Source organism: Sapajus apella, unplaced genomic scaffold, assembly GCF_009761245.1.
Source record: "Sapajus apella isolate SASKATOON/1434 unplaced genomic scaffold, GSC_monkey_1.0 scaffold36, whole genome shotgun sequence".
NCBI lineage: Eukaryota > Metazoa > Chordata > Mammalia > Primates > Cebidae > Sapajus > Sapajus apella.
In genome coordinates this window covers 4698909-4711747 of record NW_022436976.1, presented here as the reverse complement: position 1 = coordinate 4711747, position 12839 = coordinate 4698909, and the positions used below count along the sequence as shown (strand labels likewise).

Here is a 12839-nt window from a genome sequence, read left to right as displayed (position 1 = left end):
AATTTTTGCTGTTTTTCCATTCATCCAAAAGTACATGAATTTTAACGAAATATCTTCTTAATTGGAAAGTAATTATATAGTCTCTTTGTTTCCTGTTGTCATCTCTGTGGATTAAAAAACAACTTGAGTCAAACAGCTATGATATATTCCTGGCAGTTTATCATATCAAAGACTGTATAGTCATAATGTATGTGCATGAAAAAGTCACTGCTTTCTTTGTGATATACTCAAATAGGCTTTGTTCTGAAATTTTTAGGAGTCATTTCTAGAATCAGGTTGATCCGGTGATGGGTTACTAGAAATGAAATATAAATAATTTGACTGTGATATCTGTATATGATGTATTCTGGTTTTTATCAAGCTAATAGGAACAGAAAGCCACTGTTTAGCTCACAATCCCTGTCCACTCCAGCCGGGTTTTCTCCCTGGTCTATCCAAGTAATAGGAAACATGCTGAGACTAACAGTGGAATTATGCCGTACTAGTTCTGTGTGATAGATCAAAATAATAATACCAAATTGCATTTTGTTTTCTTCTGTGAATTTTAGAAGTTCCTTTTGCGGAGTTAGTTATTTTCTAACCTCATTCTTCAGGGGACTATAACTGTGGTAAATCAAACCTTGAAGAACGAATCCATATATTGTGACAACAAAACAAAAGAACTTTTGTAGTTTCTTAGACTAGAGATTATTAAAAAGCATGACTTCACTAATTTTGGTTGACAAAGTCTAGAAAAAAATGATGTCTCACTAGTTAGTATTAGACATTATTGAACCTGAAAACTTTACAAGAAAAGGTAGTAGGAAAGTCTGTTTTTAGGTAATACTGCTCTGAAAGTCCCCTTTTAGCCTGTTTAATAGGGGCAAAGAAATAACTGCTGAAGTTTACAGAATTTTTTAAACTTCAATGATCAGTTCACTTTTAAGATATTAGTTAATGTATGAAATGTAATAATTGGTATGTTGCCCAGGACATACATCTCAGTTGGCAAAGAATAGCTTTTTTTTTTTTGTCCTTTGGCAGGAAGAGACTACTTCAGGAATATGATTAGGCTAATGATCATTTTGATCCCACTAGACAAGTACAAATAGTCATAAATAAGGAGTGTTTCAAATTAATAAAAGCATGCCATCAGCAAGTTATGTGTATATGGAGTAAATTTCAGCATGACCTTAATTTCTGACCAGTGTCATTTTCAGTATGTTTCAAATGAGCTTCTCTGTTCAGATAAGACTAATAAAACTCTTTAAATTACAAATCAGAAGCTGACTTACACTATGCAAATGAAGCAAGTTCCCACTTTGTGACAGAGGATTCATTTGTAACTTAGATTAGCGAGAGGCTCCAGCCTGTATTTCTTGGTGACTAATGAATCTGGCCTCTGCAGACCAATTTCTATTCCACTCTAGTTAATGGCTGCAGCAGTATCAGTGTGAACATTCTGACTATTCTATTTCCCATTAAAGGGAGAAAAAAAGCGTTTAACGCCACTTGGAAGTATCTTCCACCTGCCAGGAAGGTCGTGGGGGCTCACAAGGCAGACAGAACGAGGATATTAAGATGGATTAAACTAATTAATCTTACTCTGACGGTAGCCTCAAACAACTTTCCCCCCATTCATATAGTACCTCACACTAGCAATTTTTATTGTTGTTCTTTTTGTAAAATGTGTGTTCTTTTTCTTCAGTGATTACCAATAGATCAAACCTATGTGTTTATGGGCCTAATGACACATTATGACTGGGTGAATGGAATAGAGTAAATAAAGTTAGTGTTTCAGCTTTCCAATGCATAGTGAGGATGTAGCTACAGATCATATTAGTATAAGAGGCTGCTTTCAGCATTAACTGAGTTGTATTTTATTTACTGTTACTTTGTGTAGCAATAAATATAAACCTACATATATGAATATTTACAACTTGGATGTTTATGAAGATTTTATTCTACTTTCCTGTTTTTGTCAACTTATCAATAGAGGCTTTAATTTTGATTCTTTTCTTTATCCCTTTAAAAGCAGATCATTGTTGATGAATTAAAGTATATGCTTAAGTGGTTTTTTTTTTTGTTTGTTTTTTTTAGCTGAACAGAGAATTGGAAGAGTGAAAATGTTCACAGATAATTTATGAATTTTATTACCACCTGGGCTTTTCCTTTCTTTTTTTTCAAGCGATAATAAGTAGACAATGTCTATAAGGAATAATTTTGGTTACTATTTTAGTTCAGATTCCAAAAAATAATATAGTTTAATTTTCAAGCATACATATTAGTCTGTGCCAAAGACCTTAGTATTTTTGGTTTAGAATATTCAAGTTTTGCGATTATAAATAGGACTACTTTAGTAGTTTTGACTCTACCTGTAAGAGTAATGTCTCAGATTAAGAGCTGACACAGGTGGTTTCCAACTGTTAACACTTGAGGTGTGATTAAATAGATAGAAACAACCCACCTTTCTACATTTACTCTTTATAATCAAATAGCAGTCTGTTAATCTTCAGCTAGTCCTGTTTTAAAATGGTCCAGGTGTATATTATAAGTTGACCAGATATATGTTGTCTAGGTGTTCTTGTATCTTGAAGGAAGAGTAAATCATGATAGGTAAATATTATAGTTGTCACTCCTCAGCGACTGAAAATCACTTTCATTCTAAAAGAAGTCAAACCTAATGATAGTTTTCTAATGGATACAGGCAATTGTTGACACAGTGGACAACCTTCTGAGACCTGAAGCTTTGGAATCATGGAAACATATGAATTCTTCTGAACAAGCACATACCGCAACAATGTTACTCGATACATTGGAAGAAGGAGCTTTTGTCCTAGCTGACAATCTTTTAGAACCAACAAGGGTCTCAATGCCCACAGAAAATATTGGTAAGTGAATCTACTGTCAAGTTTAACTTTGATTTAGAATGTACATATCTAAGAGGATAATGTTTCCATTCTGAATCTGTTATTTCTCAGTGCCACACTTTTTTGTCAAATTATTTTTGTCTGTTAGCAAGAGAAATTATTGATCACACTTTCTAAAATGAATGCAAAAGCCAAACTCTATATTTTACAAGTTGGTTTTATGTGTGTGTGTTTTTTCCAATTGAAAAATCATTAACGAAAAAGTGTAAAAATGCTTAATACCAGAATGTAGATTTTTTAAGTAATGAAAGTGCTTGCTATGAAACGATGGCAAATGCTTTACCATTTTATACAATATGTTCCTAATGAATTTAAATTACTTTATGGAATGTATTCTCTCAGTCAAATATTTTAGCACACAGAAATTGAGTCAAATGTTTATATTAAACATAACTGCCTTCAGGTCAAAAATGTGGTTGCTGAACTACATTTTCCACAATGCAGAACATCCATGCTTCATAGATTGCGGAATAGCTGCTGATAGTTTTGAAGCATAATTTTGAATTCAGATGCTACCACTGAGAGACAGGAATTCACTTGTGAAAATATTTGAAAGCTATACAGCAAAATTTTATTAGTTTAGGTTTGAACAACTTAGAATTGTTAATTATTCAGTGAGGTTAAGTTCAGATGAAGTTAACAATATACCTTAGTGAAGTAAAAAGCTTCCCAAGCATAAATGTGAAAGAACCGGGACCAGACTCCTTTTCTGCCAGAAGTAGTGCTAACTTCATTAGGGCAGCAGATACTGAATGAAGACTTGCTATCTGGCATGCCATGTCTTAATGCCTAATTATGCCTTATTGTGCCTACCTAAGTCATGGGACTTTATATCAAAAACGCAGAACAAAGGAATATATGGAAGAAGTGGACATAAATCAAATTGACACACCTATATTTGAATTCAAAACCTTACATTTATTTTACATAAGTGAATTTTTAAACAAATGAAGTATTTTTAATTTTTTTTTTTTTTTTAATTTGCGGTTTGGGAATAGAAAATCGGTAATTACTGAAGTGGCATATTATGACATCAATTTGTTTTCTAAATAGTCTAAAAATTATTTTTTAAAAACCTTAAAATTTCCTTCTCCTGCTTCTTCAATTGTGCAAGAAAATTTGATGGACCAGGTTCACATCTATGCTCCCATCAGCCTTACATATTTAGAGCACACTATGGTTATGGATCGAAGATATTTTTATCCAAGTTTGAGATAATATTCTAAACAATTAAATGTCCAGGAATACATTTTTTCTAGTACCTACATTTTTCAGAGTTCTAAAGGATTTTTTTTTTTGCTGGGCACAGTGGCTCATGCATATAATCCTAACAGTTTGGGAGGCTGAGGCAGGCACATTGCTTGAGCTCAGGAGTTTAAGGCCCAGCCTGGGCAACATGGTAGAACCCCATCTTTAAAAAAAAAATACACCAAAAAAAAAAAAAAAAGATATCAGGACATGGTGATGCATGCCTGTAATCCCAGCTACTTGGGAGGCTGAGGTGGGAGGATCACCTGAGCCAAAGAGGTTGCGGTGAGCTGAGCTCACACCACGGAATTCCACCCTGGATGATATAGAGTGAGACCCCATCTCAAAAAATAAATGATAATTAAATAAAACTAAAGGATTTTTTTCTTTTTTTTTTTTTTTTTTTTTCATTTTTATGGAGAGACTGGCATCTCTAAAATAATGCCTGAGATTTACTAGTCTAAATGCTGATTACCCAAGAATTATCAATATGAAAATCATTTTATGGCTAGGTGCAGTGGCTCACACCTGTAATCCTAGCACTTTGGGAGGCTAAGGCAGACAGATCTCTGAGGTCAGCAGTTTGAAACCAGCCTGGCCAACATGGTAAAACCCCATCTTAAAAATAGAAAAAAATTGGGAGGCCCAGGCAGGCAGATTACCAGAGGTCAGAAGTTCAAGACCAGCCTACGCAACATGGCAAAACCCCGTCTCTGCTAAACATACAAAAAATTAGCTGGGCATGGTGGTGGCTGCCTGTAATCTCAGCTATTCGGGAGGCTGACGCAGGAGAATCACTTGAACCAGGGAGACAGAGTTTGCAGTGAGCCAAGATCTCACCATTGCACTCCAGCCTGGGTGACAATAGTGAGACTTGGTCTCAAAAAAAAAAAAATAAAAGAAAGTAATTTTACATATTATAATAATAGTTATGCCTTTTTTATTTCCAATGTATGAACAGTTCTGTTTTGTTTTGTTTTTTTGTGGGGGAGAAGGGCCCTGATTTAGTATGAGGAAAACATTCATGTTTCTCCTAGGACTTGTCTCTTTTCAGACATGTTCTCTTTTCAGACATGAGGACTAAAATAGCCTGTTATTTCTCTGTGTTCTCACTCCCTTGAGGATATGGCTATAATGTCTTAGGTTATTAAACCAATTTGATTTCTCTCTTTAGTGATTTCTTCTTAAATCTTTGATTTACCCTTATGATATGTGGCTCCATAAAAATGATTTAATTCTATCTATTTTTATATCTGATTGTGAAATAAAAAACTTGAAGGTATAATTTCAAATATGCAATAAGAGCACCTGTTTTAAGTGTATAGTTTGATGGAGTATGACAATTATACAACCTTATAAATCATCAGGAACCTCACATGGGCTCTTCATGCTCCTGTCCAGTCAGTCTCCTCTGACCCTAGCCCTAAACACATTAGAAACCACTGATGTGCTTTCTATCCATGTAGATTAGTTTTGCTTTCTCTAGATTTTCAGTTGAGTGGAATTATACAGTGTGTAATACTCTTTTTGATCTTGTTGCTTTTACGCAGAGGAATATTTTTGAGATTTATCCATACATGGGAGTGTCCATAATTTAATCCTTTTTATTGCTAAGTATTATCCATTGCGAAGATATACCACCATTTGTTTATCTACTCACTTGTTAGACATTTGAATTTTTTCCACTTTTTGGCTGCCATTTTTCCAAGTGGCTGTATCATATTAAACTTGAATTACAGCATATGTGAATTCCAGTTGCTCCACATCCTCACCAATATTTAGGATTGGCAGTCATTTTATTTTCAGTGGTTCGTAGTGGCATCTCATTGTGGATTTATTTTGCATTTCTGTGATTACTAAGTAACATTTTACTGATAACCTCTTTTCATGTGTTTATTGACCATTCAGATATCTTTTTGTGAAGTGTTTGTTTATATCTTTTGCCCATTTTTAATTGAGTTGTTTCATTTAATGAATTATAAAGATTCTTTATATATTCTTGATGTAAGTCTTTTTGTCAAATATACCGATTCTGAATATTTTCCCTGCGGTATGTGACTTTATTTTCTTTATATCTTGGGAAGAGCAGTTTTAAATTTTGTTTTTAAAAATTCCCCACACTGAGCTTTAGCAACATCTGGCTAATCCTGTTCCACTTATTCCTCTCACTGTTGTATTATTTTAAAGCAAATTGTAAAATCCTATCGTGATTATTGTAAGAAACTTTATATGTATGTATCCTATACTCTTTAAAAAACCACAATACTATTATCACACTTTAAAAAAAAACAAAAACGTTTCAATAGATAACAAAAGTATGTTCACATATTCTTAATTTTTATAAATTTATTAATACTTGGTTGAAACCAGGATACAAGTCCAAGTAATAAATCTGATAGATATATCAGTTGAGTATTTTTTTTTTTTTTGAGACGGAGTTCAGCTGTTGTTGGCTCTTGTTGCCTAGGTTGGAGTGCAATAGCGCAATCTCATCTCGCTGCAACCTCTCCTCCCCGTTCAAGTGATTCGCCTGCCTTAGCCTCCCAAGCAACTGGGATTACAGGCACTCACCACCACGCCTGGCTAATTTTGTATTTTAAGTGGAGATGGAGTTTCACCTTGTTGGTCAGGCTGATCGTACACTCCTGACCTGAGGTGATCTGCCAGCCTCGGTCTCCAAAAGTGCTGGGATTATAGGTGTGAGCCTGGCCACGTATCTTTTAATTAAAAGTTATGTCTCCTTGCATGTTAAAAAAATATTTTTTAAACATTTTTTATTTTTCTTGAGGAAGCCCGGTGGGTGATTTGTCCTGTAGACTTTGTCACATTCTGGGTTTGGCTTATTTCATCCGCAGTATATCATTTAACTCTGCCTGGTATACTATGGTTAGATCTAGAGGCATGATCATGCTAGGTTTAACTTTGTGGTTTTCTAATTTAACAAGAACTTTCTATTGCATCATATCAACACCACATAATCTTTGGTTTTATTTCCTTGTGATTTTCAGATTGGTTCCATGGTTTAGATGTTATCAGCCTGATCCATCTGTTATAAAGTTCCCTTTTATTTATTGTCTCTTTTTTTTCTTTTTTTTGAGCCAGAATCTTCCTCTGTTTCCCAGGCTGGAGTGCAGTGGCATGATCTTGGCTCACTACAACTTCCATCTCCCAGGTTCAAGTGATTCTCCTGCCTCAATCTTCTGAGTAGCTGGGATTACAGGTGCCTGCCATAATGCCCTGCTAATTTTTATATTTTTAGTAGAGACAGGGTTTCACCATGATGGCCAGGCTGGTCTTAAATTCCTGATCAGGTGATACACCCACCTTAGCCTCCCAAAGTGCCGGGATTACAGGTGTGAACTACCACACCCAGCCTTATTTATAGTTTTAATGAGCTGCGTAGCCAACTTGATTTTTATCACCACTTTAGACTTAGTTAGGTTGTGGTAACAAAAACTCCAAAGTCCCATCTGCTTACAACAACAAAGGTTTACTACTCCTTCCTGCTGCATAACTGTTGAGGCTGGGCTTCGGCTCTGCTTCCTGTCATCTTCATTTCTGCTCCATATTGTTTTTCTTCTGGGACCCAGGCTCTTGGAGCAGCCCCTGCCCATTAAGGTGCAGATCTCCCAGCAGAGGTCATAGTTGTTCCTCTTTCCTCTCATTACAGGCACTACTTGCTGAGGAATTTGAAACAAAGAAAGAGAAATATATTAAAATTCTGTCTACAGTATTGGCTGAGTGAGGCTCTGAATGGTTCTCCAATGAACCAAGTATATTCCTGTTCAGAAAATCTATTGAATAAGGCAGATATAATTTCAAGCATACAGGAAGTACAGAGGATAACATAACATGTGGGGACCAGTTACCCAGCTGAGCCACATATTGGTATTTAACTATATTTGCTTCAGATTTTTTTGGAAAAAGAAAATCATAGATATTGTAGAAGTTCCCAGGATTTGATATGATCAGGAAGGAGGTAGCTGTCATCTACTATTTAGCATTTATAAGCTTAAAAAATTTGCTTTGTAAGTGTATATATTGAAAACTTTTCATGTTTTTAACATTAATTTCACACTATAAATGTAATTGCATAATTTTCTTCTCCTTTTTTTTGATAGAGAGTTTCATTCTTATCCAGTCTAGAGTGTAGTGGCACGATCTTGGCTCACTGCAACCTCCACTTCCTGCATTCAAGCAATTCTCTTTCTTCAGACTCCCAAATAGCTGAGACTATAGGCATGTGTCACTATGCCTGGCTAAATTTTTTGTATTTTTAGCAGAGATGGGGCTTCACCATTTTGGCTAGGCTAGTCTCGAACTCCTGACCTCAGGTGATATGTCCACCTCAGACTCGCAAAGTGTTCGGATTACAGGCATGAGCCACCACGTGTGACCATAATTGTATAATTTTCCCTTATTTTATTTTTTTATATTTATATATGCTGATATGCATATCTGTAATTCATTTGATCTATTTTTCTAATAATGCACCAGGATTATTATACTGCTGATAGACATTTTAGTGGCTTCTGCTTTTTTGCTAATACAAGGAAAACTGTAATGAAAGTTTTTTATGCCTTCTTCCTCCAATGTGTGCCTTTCTAGACATACGTGCACATACACAGAAATAGCGTTTTTGAGCAGTAGAGCGTATCCACCTTAAGCTTTACTAGATACTGCCGAATTGTTCTCTACATTCTTTTACCAGTTTACTTTTTCACCAGTAATACCATTACTAGTTTTGCAAACACTTTATTAATGACATAAATTTTGTCAATCTAATGAATTCAAATTGGTTGCATTATTGTTTAATTTTAATTAAGCAATTTACTGATTGCTTCATGTTGGTTTTTGTTTTTTAACAGATTTATTACCTATGCCAGTTTTCTCTCATGGGAATTTGTTGTCCACAACTTTCTCCTGTTTGATTTTTTTCTTTATACTTCTATATATACTGGACACTAATCCTGTGAAGATTATATAGTTTACAGACATTTATTCTGTTTGGGCTTTACCTTTTTATAAGGAATCTGTTGTTTTACATAATAAGTCAGATTTATTAGTCTATTCTTTTAGGGTTGGTACTCTTGCTATCTTGTTTAAGAAATATTTTCCTTTTGGCTTCGTACTCAGGAAAATTTTCTCTACATTGAGCTTGTAAGGATCTTATACTTCCCTTGTAAATGATAAACCTCTGCCTTTTTACAGTTATGTCTTTAATCTATCTGAAACTTATTTTTAGTTATGATATTGTATGAGAGAGGTAGCTAATTTGATTTTTCCCCATATGAATAACCAGTTCTTTGTATATGTTTAGTGCATAATCCATTTCTTTCCCTAATGATTCGAAATGATATCTTATATGTTAGCAGTATGTATTATTTGCTGCCTTGGTTTTTTCATAATATTAATATCTGTTGAGTCTTTCAACCTTGCTCCTTGAGGAACTGCTTTAGCTGCTTTTTGGCATGTCTCTTCTATATGAATTTTTAAATCAGTGGGTCAAGTTCCAGACAAAAAAATCTTGTTAGAGTTTTGATTAGAATTGGATGGAGTTTGTAGATTGATTTTGAAAGAGGTGCCAGGTTAAACTGTTGCATTCTCCCAAATCAGACTGTTACGTATTTCTTCAATTTTTTCTTAGGTCTTCTTATAAAGTTATGTATTTTCCCTATTTTTAGTGTCTTGCACTTTTTAAAAATTAGGTTTATTCTTAGATAACATACTTCTTGTTTTTATTGTAAACAATATCACTTATTATAAATACCACTTTTAAAATTATGTATTCTAATTGCTTGTTGTTTGGTGTATAGAAACACAATTGATTTTGCTCATAGCAGCCTTGCTAAATTCTTAGTATTTCTGATAATTTATCATAGTCCCTTATGATTACTATGCAGTTAATTGTGTTTATTGTGAATAATACTTGTTTTTTTATTTATACCTTTTATTTACTTTTCTTGAATTACTAAGCTAGACCCTCTAGTACAGTGCTAAATAAAACCTGTGATAGAGATCATTTTGACTTTAAAAGTGGTGCTTCTAGAGTTTTACACTATAGTTTGTTGTATAGGTTTTGGATAGATAAAGGTTTAGCCTTTATCTGATAAGAAAACTTTTACCTGGTCAAGGAATTTTTCTTTAATTCCTATTTTTTGGTAAAGATTTTTTTACATTAAATGGTCGTTGAAATTTATTCTTTCTGTGAATAGTTTTTAAAAATGTATTTGACAAAGTGTAGGAATATATTTTCTAATGTATTAATTTCTCTATGCCTTTTTAAAACCTAATTTAGTAACTAATTTGTTCAGGATATTGTAAAATGTATGTATGTTTTATTAAAGATTTTCTGCATCATTTTAATGACTGAAAGTATCATAATTTTTTGTGAGATGAGTTAGGACACATCTTTTTCTATTTTCTGAAACAGAAAATAGAAATCTTACTTAAAATTCAGAACATATTTATTAGTTGAGTTTTTTAATGGTCATAAACTGTTAGGGTTTTTAATTTCTTTTAGTTTGATTTTTCTAGGAAAATTTCTATTGCCTTTTAAAAATGTATTGATATAAATTATTTGTTGGTATAAAATTCATTATTACATTTTCTTATGAGAATATCTTAAATAGCTTAAAATATTTACTAAGATCTGTAGTCATGATCTTACTCCTTTTAAAAATTCATACTTTTTCTTTACTGTGAACATTACTTTTTAAACTCTAATAAGTAAATTTTTGTTTAGTGAAAGTAAAGTTTGATAAGTATTTGTTTCATGAAATTAAACAAATATTTGTACATATATATCTGTATTTGGGATGGTTCATGAAAACTCACAGGATTTTCTTTTTTCGTCCTGTCTTGTTTTAAGGCTAATGATAGCTCCTTACAGTGTGTGGAAGAATCAGTTACTTTCATCAGACTTCTTCCTGCCTTTGCTCCCTGCCCCCACATACAGAGTCCGATATGAGAACAGTTCATCCCATCTGCTTAATCTTTTCAAATATGAATCAATAATTAAGTATATCAACCAGTTTCTGCAACTGATAGAATTCTAACAGTTACATGATCCTTGTTATAAATTTGTATTTCAGGGGTTTGACAGGTGGTGTAATTACTTATAAAAATTTATGAATGTTATATTTTTATATTTACAGCTAAATATAGATGTATTTTACAAAACAAAGTTGCAGAAGATAAAAAAATAAATTAGTTTCCAAGGATTACTGTACAATGGTATGAGATAATTTTTGTAAAAAGGAAAAGGGAATTGTAGGTAAATAGCTGTGCAATAATACAGACATTAGAGAGGGTGACATTTAAAAAAATATATATGAACTGTATTTTTTGAACGTTTTTTAAGACTACATGAGAATACGTATTATTTTTTAAATTTCAATATTGGAAATTAATGAATTTTTTATAGAATTCCTTAGATTTCATCAATAAAATGTTAATATGATTATTAATACAAGATAGTTAACTCCTGTAAAAACAATGTACTTTTCCATTCGTTTTAAAATCTAAATGAATGTAAATGTACAATAATTGCAATCTGTATCAGGATTCCCAGTAGACGGTAAACATTTGTATTGACAGTGGTTACTATTAATTATATTTTTGAAATGAAGTTAGCATTGGCATGTTTATAGGTAGATGTTCTCAATGTTTTGTATTGACTTGTTTTCCTTGGGTGGTTTTCAATTTCGATACTTGGTTTGAATTTTTGAAATTTGGTTTAGACAGTGGTTTTCACACTTTTTCTGTAAACGTCCAGATAGTATGTATATATTTTAGGTTTTGCAAGCCGTGGTGGCCTCTCTTGCAAATATTTAACTGACATTGTAGCGCTAAAGAAGCCATAGGCAATATACAAATGAATAAGCATGATTGTGTTACAATAAAACTTTATTTACAAAAACAAATGGCATACCAGGTTTGGCCTGTAGGTTTTCTGCCCAATTTAAGTATGTAAAAATTGATGGTTACTAGTGAGAATTAATGGGAAGTTTTAACATAATGACATTTCATCATAAATATATTCTTCTCGGCTTGCTATTTTTAGAAATTAGAAAAAAGATGTATTACTGCAAACTTTGACCTGTATAATTTTTCATATTAAAATGGATCAGAGATAGAAGTAGATGCCATAAAGCTGTTCAGATTTGTACTTCATATTAGTTTTACCACTGTCAAGTAATGGTCATTGAAAAGTTACTTGATATACAGAGCCAAAAAATAAGAGTTTGAAATATTTTTGTTTAGCTTCATGATTTAAATATAAAACCTTGAAAGTTACATACTATTTATTCATACACTGTTCATACTTATAGGCTAACAGATTGTTTTTTTGTTCATGATTTTTGTTGAAACCTAACAGTAAAATTTTGTTAAGTAGACAAAAAGAAAACAGTAGTTTCCATACAGTTATCATTTGCCTCTTGAGTTAAATTTAAAGAATCCTCCTTTTCCCTGCTTTATGTTTTGCCTCATGCAGTCCTAGAAGTTGCCGTACTCAGTACAGAAGGACAGATCCAAGACTTTAAATTTCCCCTGGGCATCAAAGGAGCAGGCAGCTCAATCCAACTCTCTGCAAATACCGTCAAACAGAACAGCAGGAATGGTAAGATGGAAGTCTAAAAAATTGCCAGTTTTTGTTGTTGTTGTTGTTGTTGAAAAACC

The 12839-nt window shown here is 33.1% G+C and overlaps 1 protein-coding gene across 50 annotated transcripts in view; it reads left to right on the top strand.

Annotated features, from left to right (window-relative positions):
- ADGRL2 (adhesion G protein-coupled receptor L2) overlaps positions 1 to 12839 on the top strand; it is a 416407-nt gene that overhangs the window by 377275 nt on the left and 26293 nt on the right. For all 50 annotated transcript variants that reach the window (XM_032296453.1, XM_032296455.1, XM_032296458.1 and 47 more), the window contains 2 exons: positions 2687 to 2870; positions 12655 to 12780. In XM_032296453.1, coding sequence (XP_032152344.1) covers positions 2687 to 2870; positions 12655 to 12780 — 310 coding nt within the window. The remainder of the gene's footprint in view (positions 1 to 2686; positions 2871 to 12654; positions 12781 to 12839) is intronic.